This window comes from Miscanthus floridulus, chromosome 3 (genome assembly GCF_019320115.1).
Source record: "Miscanthus floridulus cultivar M001 chromosome 3, ASM1932011v1, whole genome shotgun sequence".
Lineage (NCBI taxonomy): Eukaryota > Viridiplantae > Streptophyta > Magnoliopsida > Poales > Poaceae > Miscanthus > Miscanthus floridulus.
The window spans coordinates 3,901,517-3,928,573 of record NC_089582.1 but is presented as its reverse complement, the minus strand read 5'-3'; the positions used below and the strand labels follow the sequence as shown (position 1 = coordinate 3,928,573).

At 48.1% G+C, this 27,057-nt stretch overlaps 2 protein-coding genes and 6 non-coding genes across 8 annotated transcripts; all 8 read right to left on the bottom strand.

The window, feature by feature from the left end:
- Positions 1-6,003: 6,003 nt before the first annotated feature.
- On the bottom strand, positions 6,004-10,757 carry LOC136544800 (eukaryotic translation initiation factor 3 subunit I-like). Its single transcript, XM_066536868.1, has 8 exons — positions 10,237-10,757; positions 9,995-10,122; positions 9,298-9,417; positions 9,136-9,225; positions 7,791-7,877; positions 7,593-7,672; positions 6,605-6,704; positions 6,004-6,224 (listed from the first exon to the last, which is right to left on the bottom strand). Exons 1-7 carry the CDS (start codon positions 10,634-10,636, stop codon positions 6,629-6,631), a joined length of 981 nt encoding a protein of 326 aa, XP_066392965.1. The 5' UTR covers positions 10,637-10,757; the 3' UTR covers positions 6,004-6,224; positions 6,605-6,628.
- LOC136547741 (small nucleolar RNA U54) lies at positions 6,824-6,906 on the bottom strand. The gene has a single exon (XR_010781700.1). It is a non-coding gene; the product is annotated as a small nucleolar RNA U54 (small nucleolar RNA).
- On the bottom strand, positions 6,993-7,073 carry LOC136547738 (small nucleolar RNA U54). Its single transcript, XR_010781697.1, has one exon. It is a non-coding gene; the product is annotated as a small nucleolar RNA U54 (small nucleolar RNA).
- On the bottom strand, positions 7,389-7,472 carry LOC136547746 (small nucleolar RNA U54). The gene has a single exon (XR_010781704.1). It is a non-coding gene; the product is annotated as a small nucleolar RNA U54 (small nucleolar RNA).
- Positions 10,758-15,546: 4,789 nt separating the features above from the next.
- LOC136544799 (eukaryotic translation initiation factor 3 subunit I-like) lies at positions 15,547-20,300 on the bottom strand. Its single transcript, XM_066536866.1, has 8 exons — positions 19,780-20,300; positions 19,538-19,665; positions 18,841-18,960; positions 18,679-18,768; positions 17,334-17,420; positions 17,136-17,215; positions 16,148-16,247; positions 15,547-15,767 (listed from the first exon to the last, which is right to left on the bottom strand). The coding sequence occupies exons 1-7, from the start codon at positions 20,177-20,179 to the stop codon at positions 16,172-16,174; spliced, it is 981 nt and encodes a 326-aa protein (XP_066392963.1). The 5' UTR covers positions 20,180-20,300; the 3' UTR covers positions 15,547-15,767; positions 16,148-16,171.
- Positions 16,367-16,449, bottom strand: LOC136547740 (small nucleolar RNA U54). Its single transcript, XR_010781699.1, has one exon. It is a non-coding gene; the product is annotated as a small nucleolar RNA U54 (small nucleolar RNA).
- Positions 16,536-16,616, bottom strand: LOC136547737 (small nucleolar RNA U54). Its single transcript, XR_010781696.1, has one exon. It is a non-coding gene; the product is annotated as a small nucleolar RNA U54 (small nucleolar RNA).
- On the bottom strand, positions 16,932-17,015 carry LOC136547744 (small nucleolar RNA U54). The gene has a single exon (XR_010781702.1). It is a non-coding gene; the product is annotated as a small nucleolar RNA U54 (small nucleolar RNA).
- Positions 20,301-27,057: the final 6,757 nt, after the last annotated feature.

Here is a 27,057-nt window from a genome sequence, read left to right as displayed (position 1 = left end):
GCCTTGTGAGGCTTACGAGGTTGCTTCGCTTGAACACAAGCATGACACTTAGACCCTTTGACCAGATCGATTTTAGGGATTAATTTTAAACTAGCTAAGCGCGTCATACAACCAACATTGATGTGACAGAGTCGGGAATGCCAAACATTAGACTCATCATCATTTCTCACATGGTTCACAATTTTATCACAAGAATCCATCAAAGAGAAGCGGAACAAGCCTCCGCTTTCATAGCCTTTTCCAACAAAGGTTCCATACTTGGATACAACACATTTATTGGACTCAGATACAAGTCTAAAGCCATCTCTACATAATAGAGATCCACTAACGAGATTCTTCTTGATAGAGGGGACATGCTGCACGTTCTTTAGCTGCATGATCTTTCCCGAAGTAAACTTCAGATTGATTGTACCAACACCAAGTACAGCAGCATGCGTATCGTTTCCCATCAGCAAGGAGCAACCTCTTTGTTCCTGATAAGAAGAAAACAAAGAAATATCAGAACAAACATGAATGTTAGCACCCGTGTCAACCCACCACTCAGGCGAGAGACAAACTAAAAAAACTGTAGGTAGATGATTACCGTACCCAGATCCTCCAGATTCGCTAACAACCATGTTTGCGGACTTCTTCTGCTTGTCCTTGCGGTCAGGGCACTCTTTTGCCCAATGGTCAGATGCACCGCAGACAAAGCAAAGTCCCTTTTCTTTTTCCTTGCCCTTCTTCTTAAAAGTTGCAGCTTTAGGCTTGACTGTAGGCTTGTTTTTCTTCTTCCTCTGTGCGGCATGAAAGTTCTTCTTTTGCACCAGATTGGCGCTAGAACTTTCCTCATGCGCTTTCTTGCCATGAGTGTCCTTTGCCCTAGCATTCTCCTCCACACCAAGGGTAGCAATGAGATTAGTCACACTGAACACTTGCCTCCTGTGCTTTAGAGTAGTGGCAAAGCTCGACCAAGTAGGTGGCAGCTTAGCGATGATACCGCCGGCCACAAACTTGTCAGGCAACTCACACTCATTGTTCTGGAGTTCCTTTGCCAGCATCTGTATCTCATGAGCCTGCTCTACTACAGATCGGTCATCGACCATCTTGTAGTCATAGAACTTCTCCATGATGTACAACTCAGTGCTGGCATCGGCAACACCGAACTTGGCCTCAAGTGCATCCCACATGTCCTTGCCAGTGTCCATATCCATGTACACTTGCACCATGCTTTCAGCTAATATGCTGATGAGACCCCCCTTGAACAAGTTATCTGCCTCATTGAACTTAATCTCCTCCTCGTGAGAGAAAGGAGGTTCAATGCGCTTTCCCTTGATCACGTGCTCACAACGCATACTAGTGAACCACAGCTTGGAGCGGACACGCTACACTTTATAGTTGGATCCATCATCTTTCAATGGTGGTGGTTTTAATGATGCAGCAAAACTAGCAGCCGAAAATGACCTATCAAGTTTTTGGATTGTTGAACATTTGGTCAATTTACGACTTATATTAATCCATAAATACGACTTAAACAATAGTAACAGTATCACTAACCATACTGTAACACCACCACTACTGCAGATAGTATTTAACAGTGCAGCAACCAAGTACGCTAAAAATGCTAACAGAATAGCATATGAACAATAGCGCACAGTGGGATTAGATTTATACCCTAGGGTGGGACTGCCGGTACCCGCGGATAGTGAGCCACCATCTTCTCCGTCGTTGGTGTTGGTGCGGCCACCAGTCCTCCTCGTGTCCACCATGTTGCAGAGGAGGTCACGCCGGAAGACTCCTGCAGGTGCGGTGTCGAAGCAGTGGCACGGGAAGCTTCTGCAGGTGCGGTGTCGGAGTAGTAGAACGAGACTCTCCCGTCAGGAAGCAGAAGCCCCCGAACAGGAAACTGCAGACGGGGCAGCAGTCGCACCGGGAAGGCCGGCGCTCCCCAAAAACTTGATTCCCCGCCTACCCGTGCAGGTACGCTTGACGGGGGAAGTTTCGGAGGCCTGCTACCGAAGCTTCCTGTGCGCGCAGGGAACTCCGGTCGGAGATGCAGACGAACAGCTCAGCGCTCAGATGTTGCGGAGAGGAGAAAGAGGAAGAGTCGGGTCTCGCACAGCTGGAACAGGGGCGCCCCCCCTTATTATAGCCGCGCAGTTCCCCATTTGTCCGTTAGGCCCTGTCGGGGGGAATGAACCTGGACAGGGTGGTTGGGCGTTAGGAGTTGGCTGCGGCGGCTAGGGTTTCGGTTGGGCCAAGCAACAAAACCAGGCCAAACCAAACCAGGCCACGGCCCACGCCCCCGACGCGTCGCGCGCGCGCGCGGGCGGGCGGCTCGGCTCGGTGGCGGCGGCGCGCGCGTGTGGCCTCCCGGTTCTCCCTCTCAACTTGTCTATGTGAGAGTCCTAAGACTCACTATTTAAGTTGATAACCTTTTTAGTGAATTTCCCATATGGTACTAATCACTTTTCCACTTAACAATAATTGTGGGCCTTTGAAGTTTATTTGATTAATTAGAATAAATAATGGGCCTGGCCCAAATTAATCTAACAATAATAGCCACTGTATTATTACTAGGACCTAGCTCAGGTAGCGAGCAAATAACTAGTACTTCTATGGCCATGAAAAGATATGATTCTCACTTTCGAGAAGTCAAACAATTTAAGGGTCTGTTTGGCAGGGTTTCTCCTCGCCTCCGGCTCTGGCTCCTGAGGAGGAGTCCTGCCAAACGTTTTTCTAGAGGAGTCGTTTTTCAGTAAAAAGCAGATGAGTCGGAGCCGTTTTGGAGGAGCCACAAATTGTGGCTCGTCCAAAACGGCTCTGGCTCCTCTGGAGGAGCCCCCTCAAGAGGAGCCGTGCCAAACACCCCCTAAAGTTTGACCAAAACTATATAAAAAACACTAACATTTATGGTACAAAATAAGTACCGTTAAATTAATTATAAAATATTATTTTCTTAGTAAACCTAGTTGGCTAGTTGAAGACATAAATGTTAATAATATTCATTATAAATTTGATCAAAGTTAAACTAGTTTAACTTATACAAATCCTCTTATAGTTGTATATTTTTTTTTATGAATGCAGTGGATACTTGGTATCGCTAGCATATTATATTACGGGGACAATATATGGCCGAGAGGCTTTGCTTTGCTTTCTCCAAACAAGATCTTAGTTCACCAAAGTCTAGATTGGTACCACGTGATCAGGTAATTGCACATTATGGAGAGAACCGAGAGTTCCAGCCCCTCAAATTAACCGATCCATCACATGATACTCTTCTTTTTATCTGTGTGTGAGTATATATATGTAGGAGAAAAACTCATGCAATGAAACCTCTAACTCTCTAACTTTGGCCATTAGCTTATATTACCTCCGTCCTAGAAAGGATGTAATTCTGAGTTTGGTTAAGAGTCAAACCAGTTTAAGTCCAGTTGAATTTATACAAAATAGTATACACATTTAAGACTCTAAATAACTATATAATGAAAATATAGCACATAACAAATTTAATGATCTTATACAATATGATAAGTATTAATGCCTTGTAGTCAAATTTAAGATAGTTTGATTGAGCACTATTCTAGAACTCCATCTTTTGGGACAGAATATTTGGATTGAGCATACAATGAATTACAGTATGAAAACATATCATAATTTAGTAATTTACTGTTTTCATTTTATATAAACATCGGCAGAATTTGTGTAGAGACCGTATTGACGCCTATAGCAGGGTATAGTCCTATAGACACCTTTTCTGAATTAGTAGAGGCCAGCAAATTTATATAGAACCAGACTCCTTCCTCCATAAAAAGAGTTTATTAAATATAATGTTGTATTTTTTTTACCTACTATTTTTTTGCTGCAACCGCATTGCTGATCAATGGACTTTTATTTTCTACTCCGTACAACGCAGAAGCCGCTGTCAGGGAAAAGTGCTTAGCCCTCGACAAAACACTATGGATGGATGGAGTAAACACGTTGCTTTTGATGTGGCAGCTGCTGTCGTCCGCATATTCCAAAGAGCCAGGAGAACAATCCGATTAACACGTGGCTGTCCCCAAATCCAAAAAAAAAAACATTTAAATTGATACGACAAAATATGAAAACAATTTGTCCTACCAGCCCAAATAAGCCACCACCACACACACAACAAGAGCAGGAGCGGCAGCAAAAATTCCACAAAAATATAGTAGATAGTACTATTGCACGGGAGATATGCGCGATTGATCAAGGGCCACTAAAAGATTGCCTCGTGTGTGCCATGCATGCATGCAAAAGATTTTAGTATTATTTATTTATTTCGGAGCAAGAGTGAGCACCTGCAGGAAGTTCAGTGAGGAGAGAGAGGCCTAGCTTTTGTTTGGTGTATTTGTGCTTTGCCTTTGTCATAAGGGCAAGTTTGAGTCAGGGTACTAATCCAATTTTGGATAGTATTCCGTTTTGTATTCGGTCGCTTGTAGCCAAAGATTTGGCATTGGTTTATGAGTAATGGAGATTACTTCCATGTCAAAAAAAAAGCCAAAGCATAAAAGGAATGATGCCTGCGTCATCCACCGACTCCAAGTATATATCCACGGGCTTTTGTTACGTCGGAATTGCTGGCGACCGGACGTCCGATTGGATGATCCGTCGGACGGTACCGTGGATCGGGCCGATTCGTTTCCCTAGGCTTGCACTTCGTGCCCCGCTCGTGCCTACTTTTCACGCATCCACCCGGGGGCCTGCGCGCTGTGGGGACCGTTGGTGCCCATTTCCGCTTCCCACGTGCATCCGATGTGCAACACCCGATCTACTTTTAAAACATTCAGATGCAACACTTACAACATACGTCTGAAGACAGAAGAAACACTTGAAACATGCGTCTAAAACACTTGAAATAAAAAACACTTGAAAACAATTGTTAACATACGCAACATGCAGATAGAACGTTTGCAACATATGTGTGAAACATGCAACATCGAGATAAACACACTTGCAACATACGTCTAAAAAACAGATGAAACATTGGGGACAGAGGCTTGCAACATATGTGTACAACTATTGCAACATATGCAACATCCCGATCTACTTTTGCAACATCCATATGAAACACTTGTAATATACCTCTAAAATAACTGAAACATTTGAATTCCACACTTGCAACATGCATCGTATCCCGGTGCGACCTCCTCCACCGTCTGCATCAGGGAGCCAGCGCGCCGTAGCCGTAGCAGGAGGCAAGGCCGAAGGGCTTCCACGCCATGGCCTAGCGCTTCTCCTTGCGCTGGTGGTGCCTGTCGGCATCGTCGGGCGAGGTGGGTGTGCGAAACATGAGTAGGAGCAGCAGCGGGACGGGCGCGCGGAAGAGGAGCAGGAGCAGTAGGGCGGCACGGCAAAGCAGGAGCCGGGGCTCCCGTGGTGTGGGGGTGGAAAACGCCGAGGCGCATGCGAGCAATACGAATGGGGAAACGGTTCTGATGGGGAATGAAGAAGACAACCAAACTTTTTTTTATCAAACAGCTATCGAAGGAGGCATCCAGGATAGTCGGGCCGTTGATGCCGTCGTGGCCCACGGCAACGGGGCGTCCGAACGATCAGACACCCTGACCATTTCCGTTGTCATATTTGAATTTACCCACATGATTTCGAGACTTCAACATGTTTATGGCCAATTTTCGTCAATGGTAGAAGATGTCTTTGTCGCAATGAAGCCTTAAAATTAACTTCTATCAATCTAGTTAGGCACCAGAGTCCAGCAGGACATCTGGCGACCGGTTTTGAGTTCTCAGCACCATCCAAATAGGCTAAAGCCACAAGAGGAGCACATGAGTGTTCCGTCTGGGAAGGAAGGAACGAACTCTAGACATAACAGTCAAAGCTACACACGAACTTGATCGTCCAGTCACGAAATGGATGGGGGATGTAGTAGGTTTAGCCAATTCAGTAATATACAGCCTCATATGTAGAGAGAAAAAAAACGGATTGTGAAATTGTAACGTATTGGAAGATTTTGACGAACAGAGAATACAAATCGAAGCAAAATTGGAAACCATGGAGCGAGAATGACAACTCAGTTCAAAGGATCTTTTCATTGCCAAGTGTGTACAAATTCCTCAAGCAGAACAAAAAGCTGCTTCTCCAGAGCAACTTCGTCTAACAAGCAACAGACTGCCACTACCTAGGATCTGAGCCTGCTCTGCATGCGTCATGGCCAACCAGCAGCATCTGAATCAAGAAATTGAACTAGTTGGGCCTCAAACAGCCTGAAAAGGAATTACAGGATTAACGTTAAAACAAACACGACCTAAAAACCAGCGCAACAGGGGTTTGAATCTGAATGCAACAAATGGAATTCTTAGGATAGATATAACTGATATTTCAGTGTTGTCATTTGTTAGAACAGACGAGAGATGCAGCTGACATGTGTATAATAACCCAAACACTGACCTAAAAACAGTCAAACTACAAGGTTTGATTGCAAGAAACAATATGCTATATATATTTATTTACTAATACAGGGAAAGATAATTTCCCTACTGCCAATTATCCAAACCATTACATAGTTCAACAGTACACATAGGTAGCAAGCGATAACAAAATTAACAAACCAATCTTCACGAATAGCTGGCAGCTGAAGAATTACCTCGGATTAGTCTGGTGTTCTTATCTACATCTTGATACTGAAGTAGTCGGAATCAAAATGATGCAGCCTTACATATCCATCTTCACCACCACTTGAAAAGCTAATAAGATTAAAGAAAGAAGATGTACAGAATTAGGGAAACAAACCCTTTTACTAAAAAAACAACTTCAGAACATAAGAGAAAAGTATCTACAATGCATGTTGATTGGGTACATCGGTAGCTCTCATGAATAATATTTTTTTCAACAGCAGCAATCAGAATAGCGTATATAACCAGAGTGCCTGGTTGAAATCATTGAGCTATCAGATCCCAAAGATGCATACATACAATAATAAAAAAACATTTTTAAAGGCCAGATAAATGGTAAAGCTACTGTGGGCAGAATGCAGCTCTCATAGTAAAAATGTTCATCAAACTGAGGTCAGCATAGCATATATTGCCAATGTGATTGGCTACAATCACTGAGCTACATATAAATGTAGAATGGCTGAAGAGGAGACATTCAGCCGTATACAAGGTAAAAATAAATAGCTTCAGAAATCATTGAAAACCAGATATGTCGTAGACATATGTAAAAGATAAATTATGTTTACAGAAAAAAGACTTGTCAATATAGACGTCTAAAATACTTAAGCAGACTAAGTTAAAGAAAAGTGAGATAAAATGGCAAATCAAGACTGGTTGTTACATTGCCACACAAATGGGCTTGAAAGAGTTTTTTCAGAGAAAGTAAATTTGCAAAAGGTAAATACTAATGAAAATTACACATAGCAACAAAAATCCTGCTCTCAGAAAAGCTTATGGCATCCTTGTGTGGATCAGAATAGCGTATATTACCATGATTTACCATGGCTGAATCATTGAGCATATACAGTAAAAAACACCAAATATGGACATAACCTTAGACAACAAGAAGTGGCCAATTGTTGATAATAACAACAATGACTAAAAAAAGACAAGTGCTGTCAGATAAAAAAAAAATATTACCTCCGCCCATCAGGATTAAATGCCAAAGCATTAATTGGCCCAAAATGTCCTTTAACACCACCAATTTCCTCTTGCAAAATCTAAAAGAGAGCAAGTTTTAATCAGAACAGTTCAAATATTGTAAGCATACAAAGTTAGCAATGAAGTAACACAAAAGGAGCAATAGCTTGATACTTTATTAGCTGGAAAAGAAATTACCTTGTGATAGAATTTAGCCTCGAATTTACCAGCACGGCGGTCTGTCATAGTCACATTCATTGCATCCTGACCACCTCCTAGAACCACCTAAAAACAGAAACGAAAATCTTAGGAAAATGGAACACAGATGATGGTACCACTGGGCTCAGCATCATATGTAGACCATAACCACAATGCATTTACCTATGGCTCAAAAAAAAACATGATAAATAGTGTTCTAGTGTCAATACAAAAAAAAAACCACAGCAGCTAACACAATGCATAAGCCATAGGTTAAAGGCTTACAACAACAACAACAACAACAACAAAGCCTGTCAGTCCCAAACAAGTTGGGGTAGGCTATAGTTGAAACCCACCAAGAGCCCCTAGTCACGGTTCAGGCACATCAATAGCTGCTTTCCAAGCACTCCTATTCAAACATAGATCTCTAGGTATATCCCAAGCTTTCAAATCTCTTTTTATTACCTCCTCCCATGTCAATTTTGGTCTACCTCTACCTCTCCTCACATTATTAGCTTGGCTTAGGACTCCACAATGCACTGGTGCCTTTGATGGTCTCCTTTGGACATGGCCAAACCACCTCAACCGATGTTGGACAAGCTTTTCTTCAATTGGTGCTACCCCTAGGCGGCCACGTATATCATCGTTCCTAACTCGGTCCATTCTTTTGTGACCACAAATCCATCGCAACATACGCATTTCTGTAACACTCAGTTGTGGAACATGACGAATCTTTGTAGGCCAACATTTTGCTCCATACAACATAGCCGGTCTAATCGCCATTCTATAAAACTTGCCTTTTAGCTTTTATGATACCCTCTTGTCACAAAGAACGCCAGAAGCTTGTCGCCACTTGATCCACCTTGCTTTGATTCTATGACTAACGTCCACATCAATGTCTCCATCTCTTTGTAACATCGATGCTAGATAACGAAAGGTATCCTTCTTAGGCGCTACTTGACCTTCCAAACTCACACCTCCCTCCTCCTGTGCAGCTCCGCCAAAGTCACATCTCATGTATTCGGTTTTAGTTCTGATTAATCTAAAACCTCTAGACTCAAGGGTCTGCCGCCACAACTCTAGTTTCCTATTTATTGCATCTTTTGCTGTGTACACAGCAAAAGATGCAATTGCTGACAGCACAGTTAAATATATACAAAATCATGACCTATGATTACATAAAAATGCACTAAATCAGACAAAGAGCCACTTTGCAATACCAGCTATATAACCATCCACTATACGAACTATGAAACCCAACTGCCAAACAAATTAGGTCTGGCAGTTCACACAACCTGGTCTTTATAAAAGACATGTATAAATAAGTTTGTGAAGAGGAACATACCGTATCATGAGTGGGAGAGATGTCAACAGCATTAACTGGTCTCTCTGTGACATACGTCTTGATCAGGGTCAGCGTTCTTGCATCCCATAGCTATGCATGGAAAATTGAATGTCAGGGAAACCATAAATATCTTTATGACAGTCAACTTGAACAAATGCTAACCTTCGCAGATTTATCCAAGGAGCCAGTAATGAAATGTGACCAATCTAAGGATTTTGACAAAGATGTGATGGTCTTCTGATGTCCAGATTCTTTATCAGACTCTTTCAGCAGTTGTCCAGTCTACATACAATTCAAAGAGCATCCCATGAGTGATGTGAAAAAAAGTCTCCATTGTTATGGAGAAACAATTAACTTCTTTAAATTTTAACAGTGCAGAAAAAGGCAGAGAAAGAGCAGCATGGATTTATAAAGGCACAGCAGAGTTCATTTTGAATCCCACACCCCCTTTCGGTTTCCTTATTCCCCCTTTGGGTAAATGGTGCATTAAATAAATTAGCATGACTTGTTGGATAGACTAGAGTAACACTGCAAGCAGTAATCAGAAAGGTCGAGTCCAGTTCTGCAAATACTAGTAGTACTAGCATATTAGTTGGTTGTTGTCTTAGTTCACTAAGCTGATAAAAGTAAAGTGAAATTTGGCATTATAAACTTCTAAGAATACAAATAAACATATTAACAAACTAAACTGCTATCATGACTGATCAGGAGGGAAAAAAAAACATTGCATATTATCACCACCAGATGCCCATAGCCCCATACCAACAAGCAATTGATGGGGGCATTCTTAGGGCTAGATAACCAAATTGTAACGGCCATCAGTACTATTTGCAGTCACATAAAAGCATGCTATCCTAACCTCTGAGTCCCAGATGCGAATGGTGGCATCCTCCCCGGCAGTGATGATGGTCCTGTTCAGCGGCCCCCAAACGGCCCTGTTGATCCTTCCCTTGATGCCGGTGATGACGAGTGCAGACTCCTCCGTCTCTGCATAGTGCATACACACACAGGATCTCAAGGTCAAGGGTGCAGGCTTGCCATTCAAACAAAAACAACAGAGGAGGCATAAACGAAGCGTTCTTGAGAAGGCAAAGCACTAACGATCGTCGATGTCCTCGGCGATGCGTTTGACCTGGACGGTGGGGACGTGGTCCATGAAGTTGTCGGTGGTGACGACGGCGAGCGCGTCCCCGATGGCGAACTCGACGGACCTGGCGGGCGCGTCGAAGCGGAAGCTGAAGAGCTCCTTCCCCGTGCTGACCTCCCAGAGCTTGGCGGTCTGGTCGGCGGATCCGGTGATAAGACGCGCCGAGTCGCGGGAGACGTCGCAGGTCCAGACGGCGCCGTTGTGGCCCCGGTAGGTGCCGAGGCGGTCGCCGTTGTCCGCGTACCAGACCGTGGGGGTGTGGTCCTTGGCGCAGGAGAAGAGCAGGTCCCCGTCGCGGTTGTAGCGCAGGAACGTGAGCGGGCGCTCGTGGCCCTTCATCAGGATCGGCCTCATCGTGGCGCGCTGCTGCTGGTGGTGCTCGCCGTCGCGCCGCAAGGGGAGGAGTAGGAGAGGGCGGTGGCTTGATTTGGGTTTGGATGCGTCGGCGGCGGAGAGGAAGATGGAAACCCTAGCGCGTCCAATTATAGGCCTCCTCCGCCTTGCCCTTAACAGAGAAAGAAAGAACACGGGCGTCCATGTTCCCGCCTGGCCCAGTACGAGGTGCTTTCCTGGCCCAGCAATCCATCCGGGCCGGGCCGGGCCGCGCGCGGTTTGATCCATCCTCTTCCGGGCCTTTTGCCATCGGTGAAGCATCCACGTACTGTTGGTTATTGTTAGGCTACAGAAATAAAATTACTTTGGTTATTGTTAGGCTTCAGAAATAAAATTAGAGATGAATAGGTGAATATCTAATGGGCTATGTGTCGGTGTGAAAAGTGGTCAACAAGTAAATAATTGTAGTTTTGCCGCGCGTTGTGATTGATGTGGCCTAACACTCAATGACACGAGATTTATACTGGTTCAGGCAACGTGCCCTACGTCCAGTTTTAGTCGGTCGGTGACTTTATTCCTGAGCCCAGGTGCTCAAAGTTTATTGTGGGGTTACAAACGAGTAGAAATGAGAAGGAGAATGTTAAAGGCCCGGTCGGACTCTGAACCGAATGGAAGATAGTAATGTGTGCTCTAACGTGCGCTAAGTATTGGAGCGTATGCTCTGTGTAGCTGTTGGATTCTAGAACTGTTGAGCTGTTTGAGTGCTTAGGTTGTCTAGAGTCAGAGAAAACGTCCTCAAAGAGAAGAGAGCACATCCCCTTTTATAGTTGAAGGAGATGGCTTTACAAGTCAGAGAAAGAGAGAATGGATACGTGTGCTATCTAGTTTTGTTGCCCACGCTGTTGGGTACGAGATGGTCGTCGGCGCCCACAATACTATTTATGTTAGATGCATGTGGCAGGCTTTACTGTGTTCACCTGGTACGGCAAACACCGGCGCCTACAATACTGTTTGTGCTCTGACATGTCTGGAACTGGAAGGTTGCATAGTGCCCGTCTGGCATGGCCTGGTGGCACCGTCCTGCAGGTGTGCAGGGTATGGCAGGGTACAACCCTTGGTATTGCAGTTTGACTTGAGCGCAAGCGGGCATCCCTGGTCGGTCATTCCCAGTTGGCCCTAACTGAGTCGGTCGGGGAAGAATCACGAGCAGAGGTCCGGCATATCCCCAGTCGAAAAAGAGGTCAGAGTCGGACTGTGTCCCCACCTTGGCTAGGCCTTCCGGTTAGGGACCGGATCATTGCCTCGGCCTATCATTATGTTTCTAGGCCGGCCCGGGAGACGTGCGTTGTCACAACGCCGTCTCCTGGGCCAAGTTTTTTGTAGGGAAGCGGGTTTATTGGGGACCCCGGGTTTATGAACCCGATAGGAGCCCTCGAGTCCTTTTGGGACTTGTGTGAAGTCATGAAGGGGCTGTTTATACTCGTTTCATGAGCGCACCCGGTGGGTGTAAGATCGTGGGTCGCCGTCGAACGAGATGGAGCGCCAACCCAAGCATCGGGCGCATCCGAGGGGTGGGGTGAGGCGGAGCGCCAACCCAAGGGGTCGGGCGAGGCGGAGCATTAACTCGAGGCGTCGGGCCCCAACCCAAGCATCGGGCACAACCGAGGGGTCGGGCGAGGCAGAGCGCCAACCCGAGGTGTCAGGCGAGGCGGAGCACCAACCCGAGGCATCGGGCGCCAACCCAAGCGTCGAGTGCAGCCGAGGCACAAAGCACGCCCGAGGGGTCGGGTGAGGCAGAGCGCCAACCTGAGGCGTCGGGCACCAACCTAAGGCGTTGGGCGCCAACCTAAGGCGTCGAGCGCCAACCTAAGGCGTTAGGTGCCAACCCAAGCATTAGGCGCGGCCGAGGTGCGGAGCGTGACCAAGGTGTCGGGCGAGGTGGAGCACCAACCTGAGGCGTCGGGCGCCAACCCAAGCGTCGGGCGCAGCCGAGGTGTCAGGCGAGGCGGAGTGCCATCCTGAGGTGTCGGGTGAGGTGGAGCGCTAACCCAAGGCGTCGGGCGCCAACCCAAGCATCGGGTGCGGCCGAGGGGTCGGGCGAGGCGGAGCACCAACACGAGGCGTCGGGTGCCAACCCAAGCATCGGGCGTGACCGAGGGGTAGGGTGAGGTGTAGTACCAACCTGAGGTGTCGGGCGAGGTGGAGCACCAACTCGATGTGTCGGGCACCAACCCAAGCATCGAGCGCGATCGAGGGGTTGGGCAAGACGGAGTCACCAACCCAAGTGTCGGGGCGGCCGAGGTGTCGAGCGCGGCCGAGGTGTTGGGCGAGGCGGAGTCATCAACCCAAGTGTCAGGCGCAGCTAAGGGGTCGGTTTAGTTTCGTGCTTTATCTCGTCCGTGGTTTCCACAATCAGAGGGGTTGAGCTAACGTTGCTTGCCTCGATGGCTCGAGCGACGCGCTCGGTGAGCTTAATAATAGGTACGTTCGAGTGGAATCTAGGTCCGTTGTTCATAACGGGGTCAGCATAGCCCTCATGTGGCATTCTACTGCTCCTTAACCCGCCTCCCAATAGATGCCTGAGCCATTCTAGAGATCGACTCAGGTGGCCCGCTGGCCTCCCCTCGATGGAGATTCCGTGGGCATGGCTCGAGGTTAGGATCGAACGAGAAGGTCGAGATGACCCTGTCCGCTTCAGAGCAGATCGGGTGAGGGCCGCTGGGGCTCATATGTGTTTTCTCCCCTGGCTCTATTTGACACAAGGTGGCCTCAAGCCCTTTGCGGACCGGCCTTCGAACCCCGGTCGGTCGTCGCTCATATTGAATGAGGTGACTACCGCTTCGTGACGCAACATGAAGCGTTGTGATGCATCAATTGCATATGCAATGCTTGGATGTATGGGATGAATGTATGGATGAATGTATGAATGCATACATGGGAATGAATGATCATGCACTAGAAAATAAAAAGGGGGTTTGGTAAAGTTACCTCGATGGCTCGAGTGATGGGTCTAGAGAGCTCCTATCGAATATGTCCAAAAGGGATCCATGTCCGTCGTTCATGACAGGGCTGGCATAACCCACATGGGACATCCCGCTAGTAGATAGTACTATTGCACGGGAGATATGCGCGATTGATCAAGGGCCACTAAAAGATTGCCTCGTGTGTGCCATGCATGCATGCAAAAGATTTTAGTATTATTTATTTATTTCGGAGCAAGAGTGAGCACCTGCAGGAAGTTCAGTGAGGAGAGAGAGGCCTAGCTTTTGTTTGGTGTATTTGTGCTTTGCCTTTGTCATAAGGGCAAGTTTGAGTCAGGGTACTAATCCAATTTTGGATAGTATTCCGTTTTGTATTCGGTCGCTTGTAGCCAAAGATTTGGCATTGGTTTATGAGTAATGGAGATTACTTCCATGTCAAAAAAAAAGCCAAAGCATAAAAGGAATGATGCCTGCGTCATCCACCGACTCCAAGTATATATCCACGGGCTTTTGTTACGTCGGAATTGCTGGCGACCGGACGTCCGATTGGATGATCCGTCGGACGGTACCGTGGATCGGGCCGATTCGTTTCCCTAGGCTTGCACTTCGTGCCCCGCTCGTGCCTACTTTTCACGCATCCACCCGGGGGCCTGCGCGCTGTGGGGACCGTTGGTGCCCATTTCCGCTTCCCACGTGCATCCGATGTGCAACACCCGATCTACTTTTAAAACATTCAGATGCAACACTTACAACATACGTCTGAAGACAGAAGAAACACTTGAAACATGCGTCTAAAACACTTGAAATAAAAAACACTTGAAAACAATTGTTAACATACGCAACATGCAGATAGAACGTTTGCAACATATGTGTGAAACATGCAACATCGAGATAAACACACTTGCAACATACGTCTAAAAAACAGATGAAACATTGGGGACAGAGGCTTGCAACATATGTGTACAACTATTGCAACATATGCAACATCCCGATCTACTTTTGCAACATCCATATGAAACACTTGTAATATACCTCTAAAATAACTGAAACATTTGAATTCCACACTTGCAACATGCATCGTATCCCGGTGCGACCTCCTCCACCGTCTGCATCAGGGAGCCAGCGCGCCGTAGCCGTAGCAGGAGGCAAGGCCGAAGGGCTTCCACGCCATGGCCTAGCGCTTCTCCTTGCGCTGGTGGTGCCTGTCGGCATCGTCGGGCGAGGTGGGTGTGCGAAACATGAGTAGGAGCAGCAGCGGGACGGGCGCGCGGAAGAGGAGCAGGAGCAGTAGGGCGGCACGGCAAAGCAGGAGCCGGGGCTCCCGTGGTGTGGGGGTGGAAAACGCCGAGGCGCATGCGAGCAATACGAATGGGGAAACGGTTCTGATGGGGAATGAAGAAGACAACCAAACTTTTTTTTATCAAACAGCTATCGAAGGAGGCATCCAGGATAGTCGGGCCGTTGATGCCGTCGTGGCCCACGGCAACGGGGCGTCCGAACGATCAGACACCCTGACCATTTCCGTTGTCATATTTGAATTTACCCACATGATTTCGAGACTTCAACATGTTTATGGCCAATTTTCGTCAATGGTAGAAGATGTCTTTGTCGCAATGAAGCCTTAAAATTAACTTCTATCAATCTAGTTAGGCACCAGAGTCCAGCAGGACATCTGGCGACCGGTTTTGAGTTCTCAGCACCATCCAAATAGGCTAAAGCCACAAGAGGAGCACATGAGTGTTCCGTCTGGGAAGGAAGGAACGAACTCTAGACATAACAGTCAAAGCTACACACGAACTTGATCGTCCAGTCACGAAATGGATGGGGGATGTAGTAGGTTTAGCCAATTCAGTAATATACAGCCTCATATGTAGAGAGAAAAAAAACGGATTGTGAAATTGTAACGTATTGGAAGATTTTGACGAACAGAGAATACAAATCGAAGCAAAATTGGAAACCATGGAGCGAGAATGACAACTCAGTTCAAAGGATCTTTTCATTGCCAAGTGTGTACAAATTCCTCAAGCAGAACAAAAAGCTGCTTCTCCAGAGCAACTTCGTCTAACAAGCAACAGACTGCCACTACCTAGGATCTGAGCCTGCTCTGCATGCGTCATGGCCAACCAGCAGCATCTGAATCAAGAAATTGAACTAGTTGGGCCTCAAACAGCCTGAAAAGGAATTACAGGATTAACGTTAAAACAAACACGACCTAAAAACCAGCGCAACAGGGGTTTGAATCTGAATGCAACAAATGGAATTCTTAGGATAGATATAACTGATATTTCAGTGTTGTCATTTGTTAGAACAGACGAGAGATGCAGCTGACATGTGTATAATAACCCAAACACTGACCTAAAAACAGTCAAACTACAAGGTTTGATTGCAAGAAACAATATGCTATATATATTTATTTACTAATACAGGGAAAGATAATTTCCCTACTGCCAATTATCCAAACCATTACATAGTTCAACAGTACACATAGGTAGCAAGCGATAACAAAATTAACAAACCAATCTTCACGAATAGCTGGCAGCTGAAGAATTACCTCGGATTAGTCTGGTGTTCTTATCTACATCTTGATACTGAAGTAGTCGGAATCAAAATGATGCAGCCTTACATATCCATCTTCACCACCACTTGAAAAGCTAATAAGATTAAAGAAAGAAGATGTACAGAATTAGGGAAACAAACCCTTTTACTAAAAAAACAACTTCAGAACATAAGAGAAAAGTATCTACAATGCATGTTGATTGGGTACATCGGTAGCTCTCATGAATAATATTTTTTTCAACAGCAGCAATCAGAATAGCGTATATAACCAGAGTGCCTGGTTGAAATCATTGAGCTATCAGATCCCAAAGATGCATACATACAATAATAAAAAAACATTTTTAAAGGCCAGATAAATGGTAAAGCTACTGTGGGCAGAATGCAGCTCTCATAGTAAAAATGTTCATCAAACTGAGGTCAGCATAGCATATATTGCCAATGTGATTGGCTACAATCACTGAGCTACATATAAATGTAGAATGGCTGAAGAGGAGACATTCAGCCGTATACAAGGTAAAAATAAATAGCTTCAGAAATCATTGAAAACCAGATATGTCGTAGACATATGTAAAAGATAAATTATGTTTACAGAAAAAAGACTTGTCAATATAGACGTCTAAAATACTTAAGCAGACTAAGTTAAAGAAAAGTGAGATAAAATGGCAAATCAAGACTGGTTGTTACATTGCCACACAAATGGGCTTGAAAGAGTTTTTTCAGAGAAAGTAAATTTGCAAAAGGTAAATACTAATGAAAATTACACATAGCAACAAAAATCCTGCTCTCAGAAAAGCTTATGGCATCCTTGTGTGGATCAGAATAGCGTATATTACCATGATTTACCATGGCTGAATCATTGAGCATATACAGTAAAAAACACCAAATATGGACATAACCTTAGACAACAAGAAGTGGCCAATTGTTGATAATAACAACAATGACTAAAAAAAGACAAGTGCTGTCAGATAAAAAAAAAATATTACCTCCGCCCATCAGGATTAAATGCCAAAGCATTAATTGGCCCAAAATGTCCTTTAACACCACCAATTTCCTCTTGCAAAATCTAAAAGAGAGCAAGTTTTAATCAGAACAGTTCAAATATTGTAAGCATACAAAGTTAGCAATGAAGTAACACAAAAGGAGCAATAGCTTGATACTTTATTAGCTGGAAAAGAAATTACCTTGTGATAGAATTTAGCCTCGAATTTACCAGCACGGCGGTCTGTCATAGTCACATTCATTGCATCCTGACCACCTCCTAGAACCACCTAAAAACAGAAACGAAAATCTTAGGAAAATGGAACACAGATGATGGTACCACTGGGCTCAGCATCATATGTAGACCATAACCACAATGCATTTACCTATGGCTCAAAAAAAAACATGATAAATAGTGTTCTAGTGTCAATACAAAAAAAAAACCACAGCAGCTAACACAATGCATAAGCCATAGGTTAAAGGCTTACAACAACAACAACAACAACAACAAAGCCTGTCAGTCCCAAACAAGTTGGGGTAGGCTATAGTTGAAACCCACCAAGAGCCCCTAGTCACGGTTCAGGCACATCAATAGCTGCTTTCCAAGCACTCCTATTCAAACATAGATCTCTAGGTATATCCCAAGCTTTCAAATCTCTTTTTATTACCTCCTCCCATGTCAATTTTGGTCTACCTCTACCTCTCCTCACATTATTAGCTTGGCTTAGGACTCCACAATGCACTGGTGCCTTTGATGGTCTCCTTTGGACATGGCCAAACCACCTCAACCGATGTTGGACAAGCTTTTCTTCAATTGGTGCTACCCCTAGGCGGCCACGTATATCATCGTTCCTAACTCGGTCCATTCTTTTGTGACCACAAATCCATCGCAACATACGCATTTCTGTAACACTCAGTTGTGGAACATGACGAATCTTTGTAGGCCAACATTTTGCTCCATACAACATAGCCGGTCTAATCGCCATTCTATAAAACTTGCCTTTTAGCTTTTATGATACCCTCTTGTCACAAAGAACGCCAGAAGCTTGTCGCCACTTGATCCACCTTGCTTTGATTCTATGACTAACGTCCACATCAATGTCTCCATCTCTTTGTAACATCGATGCTAGATAACGAAAGGTATCCTTCTTAGGCGCTACTTGACCTTCCAAACTCACACCTCCCTCCTCCTGTGCAGCTCCGCCAAAGTCACATCTCATGTATTCGGTTTTAGTTCTGATTAATCTAAAACCTCTAGACTCAAGGGTCTGCCGCCACAACTCTAGTTTCCTATTTATTGCATCTTTTGCTGTGTACACAGCAAAAGATGCAATTGCTGACAGCACAGTTAAATATATACAAAATCATGACCTATGATTACATAAAAATGCACTAAATCAGACAAAGAGCCACTTTGCAATACCAGCTATATAACCATCCACTATACGAACTATGAAACCCAACTGCCAAACAAATTAGGTCTGGCAGTTCACACAACCTGGTCTTTATAAAAGACATGTATAAATAAGTTTGTGAAGAGGAACATACCGTATCATGAGTGGGAGAGATGTCAACAGCATTAACTGGTCTCTCTGTGACATACGTCTTGATCAGGGTCAGCGTTCTTGCATCCCATAGCTATGCATGGAAAATTGAATGTCAGGGAAACCATAAATATCTTTATGACAGTCAACTTGAACAAATGCTAACCTTCGCAGATTTATCCAAGGAGCCAGTAATGAAATGTGACCAATCTAAGGATTTTGACAAAGATGTGATGGTCTTCTGATGTCCAGATTCTTTATCAGACTCTTTCAGCAGTTGTCCAGTCTACATACAATTCAAAGAGCATCCCATGAGTGATGTGAAAAAAAGTCTCCATTGTTATGGAGAAACAATTAACTTCTTTAAATTTTAACAGTGCAGAAAAAGGCAGAGAAAGAGCAGCATGGATTTATAAAGGCACAGCAGAGTTCATTTTGAATCCCACACCCCCTTTCGGTTTCCTTATTCCCCCTTTGGGTAAATGGTGCATTAAATAAATTAGCATGACTTGTTGGATAGACTAGAGTAACACTGCAAGCAGTAATCAGAAAGGTCGAGTCCAGTTCTGCAAATACTAGTAGTACTAGCATATTAGTTGGTTGTTGTCTTAGTTCACTAAGCTGATAAAAGTAAAGTGAAATTTGGCATTATAAACTTCTAAGAATACAAATAAACATATTAACAAACTAAACTGCTATCATGACTGATCAGGAGGGAAAAAAAAACATTGCATATTATCACCACCAGATGCCCATAGCCCCATACCAACAAGCAATTGATGGGGGCATTCTTAGGGCTAGATAACCAAATTGTAACGGCCATCAGTACTATTTGCAGTCACATAAAAGCATGCTATCCTAACCTCTGAGTCCCAGATGCGAATGGTGGCATCCTCCCCGGCAGTGATGATGGTCCTGTTCAGCGGCCCCCAAACGGCCCTGTTGATCCTTCCCTTGATGCCGGTGATGACGAGTGCAGACTCCTCCGTCTCTGCATAGTGCATACACACACAGGATCTCAAGGTCAAGGGTGCAGGCTTGCCATTCAAACAAAAACAACAGAGGAGGCATAAACGAAGCGTTCTTGAGAAGGCAAAGCACTAACGATCGTCGATGTCCTCGGCGATGCGTTTGACCTGGACGGTGGGGACGTGGTCCATGAAGTTGTCGGTGGTGACGACGGCGAGCGCGTCCCCGATGGCGAACTCGACGGACCTGGCGGGCGCGTCGAAGCGGAAGCTGAAGAGCTCCTTCCCCGTGCTGACCTCCCAGAGCTTGGCGGTCTGGTCGGCGGATCCGGTGATAAGACGCGCCGAGTCGCGGGAGACGTCGCAGGTCCAGACGGCGCCGTTGTGGCCCCGGTAGGTGCCGAGGCGGTCGCCGTTGTCCGCGTACCAGACCGTGGGGGTGTGGTCCTTGGCGCAGGAGAAGAGCAGGTCCCCGTCGCGGTTGTAGCGCAGGAACGTGAGCGGGCGCTCGTGGCCCTTCATCAGGATCGGCCTCATCGTGGCGCGCTGCTGCTGGTGGTGCTCGCCGTCGCGCCGCAAGGGGAGGAGTAGGAGAGGGCGGTGGCTTGATTTGGGTTTGGATGCGTCGGCGGCGGAGAGGAAGATGGAAACCCTAGCGCGTCCAATTATAGGCCTCCTCCGCCTTGCCCTTAACAGAGAAAGAAAGAACACGGGCGTCCATGTTCCCGCCTGGCCCAGTACGAGGTGCTTTCCTGGCCCAGCAATCCATCCGGGCCGGGCCGGGCCGCGCGCGGTTTGATCCATCCTCTTCCGGGCCTTTTGCCATCGGTGAAGCATCCACGTACTGTTGGTTATTGTTAGGCTACAGAAATAAAATTACTTTGGTTATTGTTAGGCTTCAGAAATAAAATTAGAGATGAATAGGTGAATATCTAATGGGCTATGTGTCGGTGTGAAAAGTGGTCAACAAGTAAATAATTGTAGTTTTGCCGCGCGTTGTGATTGATGTGGCCTAACACTCAATGACACGAGATTTATACTGGTTCAGGCAACGTGCCCTACGTCCAGTTTTAGTCGGTCGGTGACTTTATTCCTGAGCCCAGGTGCTCAAAGTTTATTGTGGGGTTACAAACGAGTAGAAATGAGAAGGAGAATGTTAAAGGCCCGGTCGGACTCTGAACCGAATGGAAGATAGTAATGTGTGCTCTAACGTGCGCTAAGTATTGGAGCGTATGCTCTGTGTAGCTGTTGGATTCTAGAACTGTTGAGCTGTTTGAGTGCTTAGGTTGTCTAGAGTCAGAGAAAACGTCCTCAAAGAGAAGAGAGCACATCCCCTTTTATAGTTGAAGGAGATGGCTTTACAAGTCAGAGAAAGAGAGAATGGATACGTGTGCTATCTAGTTTTGTTGCCCACGCTGTTGGGTACGAGATGGTCGTCGGCGCCCACAATACTATTTATGTTAGATGCATGTGGCAGGCTTTACTGTGTTCACCTGGTACGGCAAACACCGGCGCCTACAATACTGTTTGTGCTCTGACATGTCTGGAACTGGAAGGTTGCATAGTGCCCGTCTGGCATGGCCTGGTGGCACCGTCCTGCAGGTGTGCAGGGTATGGCAGGGTACAACCCTTGGTATTGCAGTTTGACTTGAGCGCAAGCGGGCATCCCTGGTCGGTCATTCCCAGTTGGCCCTAACTGAGTCGGTCGGGGAAGAATCACGAGCAGAGGTCCGGCATATCCCCAGTCGAAAAAGAGGTCAGAGTCGGACTGTGTCCCCACCTTGGCTAGGCCTTCCGGTTAGGGACCGGATCATTGCCTCGGCCTATCATTATGTTTCTAGGCCGGCCCGGGAGACGTGCGTTGTCACAACGCCGTCTCCTGGGCCAAGTTTTTTGTAGGGAAGCGGGTTTATTGGGGACCCCGGGTTTATGAACCCGATAGGAGCCCTCGAGTCCTTTTGGGACTTGTGTGAAGTCATGAAGGGGCTGTTTATACTCGTTTCATGAGCGCACCCGGTGGGTGTAAGATCGTGGGTCGCCGTCGAACGAGATGGAGCGCCAACCCAAGCATCGGGCGCATCCGAGGGGTGGGGTGAGGCGGAGCGCCAACCCAAGGGGTCGGGCGAGGCGGAGCATTAACTCGAGGCGTCGGGCCCCAACCCAAGCATCGGGCACAACCGAGGGGTCGGGCGAGGCAGAGCGCCAACCCGAGGTGTCAGGCGAGGCGGAGCACCAACCCGAGGCATCGGGCGCCAACCCAAGCGTCGAGTGCAGCCGAGGCACAAAGCACGCCCGAGGGGTCGGGTGAGGCAGAGCGCCAACCTGAGGCGTCGGGCACCAACCTAAGGCGTTGGGCGCCAACCTAAGGCGTCGAGCGCCAACCTAAGGCGTTAGGTGCCAACCCAAGCATTAGGCGCGGCCGAGGTGCGGAGCGTGACCAAGGTGTCGGGCGAGGTGGAGCACCAACCTGAGGCGTCGGGCGCCAACCCAAGCGTCGGGCGCAGCCGAGGTGTCAGGCGAGGCGGAGTGCCATCCTGAGGTGTCGGGTGAGGTGGAGCGCTAACCCAAGGCGTCGGGCGCCAACCCAAGCATCGGGTGCGGCCGAGGGGTCGGGCGAGGCGGAGCACCAACACGAGGCGTCGGGTGCCAACCCAAGCATCGGGCGTGACCGAGGGGTAGGGTGAGGTGTAGTACCAACCTGAGGTGTCGGGCGAGGTGGAGCACCAACTCGATGTGTCGGGCACCAACCCAAGCATCGAGCGCGATCGAGGGGTTGGGCAAGACGGAGTCACCAACCCAAGTGTCGGGGCGGCCGAGGTGTCGAGCGCGGCCGAGGTGTTGGGCGAGGCGGAGTCATCAACCCAAGTGTCAGGCGCAGCTAAGGGGTCGGTTTAGTTTCGTGCTTTATCTCGTCCGTGGTTTCCACAATCAGAGGGGTTGAGCTAACGTTGCTTGCCTCGATGGCTCGAGCGACGCGCTCGGTGAGCTTAATAATAGGTACGTTCGAGTGGAATCTAGGTCCGTTGTTCATAACGGGGTCAGCATAGCCCTCATGTGGCATTCTACTGCTCCTTAACCCGCCTCCCAATAGATGCCTGAGCCATTCTAGAGATCGACTCAGGTGGCCCGCTGGCCTCCCCTCGATGGAGATTCCGTGGGCATGGCTCGAGGTTAGGATCGAACGAGAAGGTCGAGATGACCCTGTCCGCTTCAGAGCAGATCGGGTGAGGGCCGCTGGGGCTCATATGTGTTTTCTCCCCTGGCTCTATTTGACACAAGGTGGCCTCAAGCCCTTTGCGGACCGGCCTTCGAACCCCGGTCGGTCGTCGCTCATATTGAATGAGGTGACTACCGCTTCGTGACGCAACATGAAGCGTTGTGATGCATCAATTGCATATGCAATGCTTGGATGTATGGGATGAATGTATGGATGAATGTATGAATGCATACATGGGAATGAATGATCATGCACTAGAAAATAAAAAGGGGGTTTGGTAAAGTTACCTCGATGGCTCGAGTGATGGGTCTAGAGAGCTCCTATCGAATATGTCCAAAAGGGATCCATGTCCGTCGTTCATGACAGGGCTGGCATAACCCACATGGGACATCCCGCTGCTCCTTACCTATTGCCCAGCAGCCGCCCGAGCCATCCGATCGACTCAGGTGACCCTTTGGCCTCTCCTCAATGGAGATTCCATTGGTGGGCCCTTCCAAACACTGCCTGGGAAGATGGAGGGTTGTTTGTGTGCGGTTGCACCTTGTTTTCTGCGCCCGGGTTATGGTAGTGGTAGGCCCTGCCTAGGCCACATCCTGTTAACTAGGTGACATTTCGTTGGGCAGGGTGCGTCCCATTAGCCAGGGCATGTCCCACCACATGCCTCTCCATCTTAAATAGGGGAATGGAGAGGATTTTCCTCCCATTCTTTCGCCTTTCTCCAACTGCTGCCTCTTCTCCTTCCTCCTTTTCACCAAGCTCATTCGTGCGTCGTGGCGGTTTCTAGGAGAGAGGAGGGTAAAGCGAGGAGAGGAGAACTCTCAGATTCATTCACAAATTCAAGGCATGATGTTGAACTAGAGGCCTTCCAGCATGGATGAAGAGGTGCTAGCCGCCTTTACCGAGAAGGGGCTGCTCCCGTCGAAGGAGGTGGCGCATTGGAGGACTCCTATGCCGAGGGAGGTTGTTCCGCACCCCAAGCCGACTAGGTCGTATCCTTTCTCACCTTCCATGAGCGTGGGCTCCTCAACGAGTGGGGTCTGGAGTTGTAGCACCTCAACCCGACTGGGGTACTACACATCGCCGGCTTCGTCACCGTCTGCGAGGCCATCCTTGGGATGGAGCTGCATGTGGACTTCTTCTGGTAGGTCTTCAATGGGCGAGCCTTGTTTGAGGGGAAGCCACCTAGAATTATGCCGGTTGGGGGATTTGCTTTGTAGAAGAAACCAGAGCCGTCGGCCCCCTACCCTATGTACTCCCCCTATGACTCCAATCGGGGGTGGCACGGTGAGTGGTTCTACATCAGGAACCCGACGGAGGCGCCATTCCCAACATTTACCAGAAGAAGGCCAGAAAGGAGGGAGAGTTGGTCATGGGGTCCCGCCGGTCGGTAGAACAAATTGGAGGTTATTGAGATGGAGCTTTAGAGGCTTGTGCAGCATGGCCTCGATGGGTTGTGGGTCTTCCATACCTTCTTCCACCATCGGGTCACCCCATTGGCGGAGAGAAGGCGGCCGATGTGGGAGTACTCTAGCCCGATGGATCCTGACCGTGCGTCACTGGATGGGCTGCCGAAGGATGAAGGTTGGGAGTCGACTCGATCGGGTGCTACAGTTGAGGGATAAAGACTCCCTCGAAGGGATGCACGGACCTCTTCATGCCATGAAGCTGTCCAATTTGGTATGCTTCTTTCCTATGACCTTATCCTCCTTGTTTTTGATGTTGTGATTGATTTTGAGTTGCTCGTTCCAAAGGGACTCGTGGGCTATAAATCCCAGCCACATCTTTCGAGGGGGTGAAGGGCGTAGCTCGGCAAGCTGCCTAGAGGGAGGCGACACTTGCTAAGAAGAAAAAACTAAGAAGGCTCGGAGGAGGTTCAAAAAGGAGAAGGAGATCAGCTAGCAGGTCTAGGAGGCGAGAGCCGGAGCGATGTGGAGGCAAAGCTCGAGTCGGAGGAGCCCATGAAGATGGGTGGCAACACGAGTGCCTCCGAGGACGAAGGAGACAGGGGCGCTGTCGTGACCTTGGTGGAGCACCGTGAGCCCGCGGTTGTATCCGTCGGTGGCGGGCATGATATGGAGACACGCTACGACGTTCTTGAGTCAAGGAAGCGTGCTGTGAGTGAAGACACTGCCCTCGATTGAGAGGCGAAGTGGGCGCAGTCGCCACTCCATTTGGAGGCATTGTCGGCTTCGCGCCCCCTGCTCTAAGAGTGGTGGACCACACCAGTCAGTCAGGGGGACGTGATCGTTCTCCTATGTCATCAGGGTCGACACATGTGCATGACCCCCAATGGGGAGATGCCCCGCTAGTTGCTCTGGTGATTTCGCCACAAGCTAGCGGTCGCGGCCGTTCATGGGCCGATCAGGGACTGGCCAGGTCGGCTTCTTCCTCGATCAATACGAGGGGGCATGGGTCATGACCCATGAGCGGTCCTCGTTCGGTCGGCTTGTCACGAGCCGGTCGGGGCTTCAAGGCTCTACCACTGTCGTCTAGGTATGCATTCATACTCCCTCCTATTTTCATAGCTGAGTTTTTGAGTGTGACTAACCTGTGCTTGTTTGATTGCAGCCAAGGGTTGGCAGGACTAGGAATCTCCCCACCTCCCATGCAAGAAGAGCGGAGACCTAGGCTACAGTGGGTCATGATGTGCGGTAGAGGAAGTAGGCTTGCGGTAGTGCGACCTTCCTTACTAGGGGTGCGTCTTCCTGGCCGGTCATGAGTACGGAGGCAGCGGCAGCGACGGCAGTGATGGTGGCGATCCTGATGGTGATGATGGAGGTTGAGTTGGAGGTGACTCTCGTAGTCCCTCCCCCAACAGCTATGGAGGTGGAGAGGAGGGAAACAGGGCTCCCTGCCTCGCCCGACAGAGGAGCGCACGATTCGCCCACCTAGTCAGAGCTAGAGGAGTCCGGAGGAGCCACGACCATACTAGAGGTAGTGGATCCACCGGCGGGCCATGGAGGCCTAGTGGTGGATATCCCCTTCACTACTGAGGAAGACACCAGGGTGGAGCCACCGGCCATCCCATAGTCCCGGGAGCTGGTGATGATCTGGTCGTCGCATGATATTGCGATGGCTGGATCTTCTAGTGGGTTAGGGGCAACCACGAGCTAGTGTTTCCTTGCCCCGACAAGGTAGAGGTGATGCTCTAGCACTTGCTCAGGGAAAGAGGACTATCGATGGAGTCCGATCTCGCCCTTACCAAGGTGAGGCTCAAGGAGGCCTTGGAGAGGGTTGAGCTTGTCCATTAGGCCATGATAGTCAACCTGCCACGCATTGCAGAGGTAAGTTCTCTATGTTTTTGGTGTTGTCCTTGACTCCTTGGCCTTTCAATGGTTGTCTTAGCATGTCTGCTTCTTGCCTCACATGATTTAGAGATGATGTCGATCCGTAAATTCCGATTTCTTCGGGAGGAGCACGGTCGGATGGAGTAGGAAGCAATGGCATTGTAGTGGGTCAATGAGCTCAGGCACCAGCTATACTCTGCCCGTCATGAGTCCTAAGATCGAGCGGCCGAAGCGACGCGAGCATGAGCGATAGAACTACTTGTGGTTGAGCGGGCGATCGCTGTCGAGCGGGAACTCGACGTGGCAAAGGTCCACCTAATAGAGACTGAGACGGTGCTTCAGAAGTCCTTGGAGGCTCTGGAGGCAGAGTAGAAGGCTCGGTCTGATGCTGAACAAGAAGTGGTTGCACTCTGAGGGTAGATGCTCGGGGTAGAGGAGTTGAATGCTCGACTACTCGAGAGGGTGACCCAGTAAGAGGAAGGGCTCTCCATTCTCGAAAGCACCCGCCTTGGTATTTATCTGTTCTACCTTCGGTTGATGCCTTGATTTTTCCTTTCCTTTGCTTCTGAATTTGTTGTCTTTTCTAGAGCTTGGTGGAAAGATCGACTCTCTAGAGCAAGAGCTGGAGACGGCCAAAGTAGCGGTCGGTTAGGGCACAGAGGCACTCGCTCAGTCCCTTGAGGAGCGGCGTGCTCTTGAGGGAGAGCTCAACCAGATTCATAATGTTGTGTAGGTGGTCATCTCCGAGGTGTTTGGGTCGGGGCCAAGCACCAGTACGCCCGCCGTCCAGCTGGCGGAGGTCCCGAATGAAGTTTGGGTGCTCATCTTTGATGGCATGTTCTATGGGATTTCAGAGGTGCTGACCTCAGTGGCAACCCATCACCCCAATCTAGACTTTGTGGCCATCTATA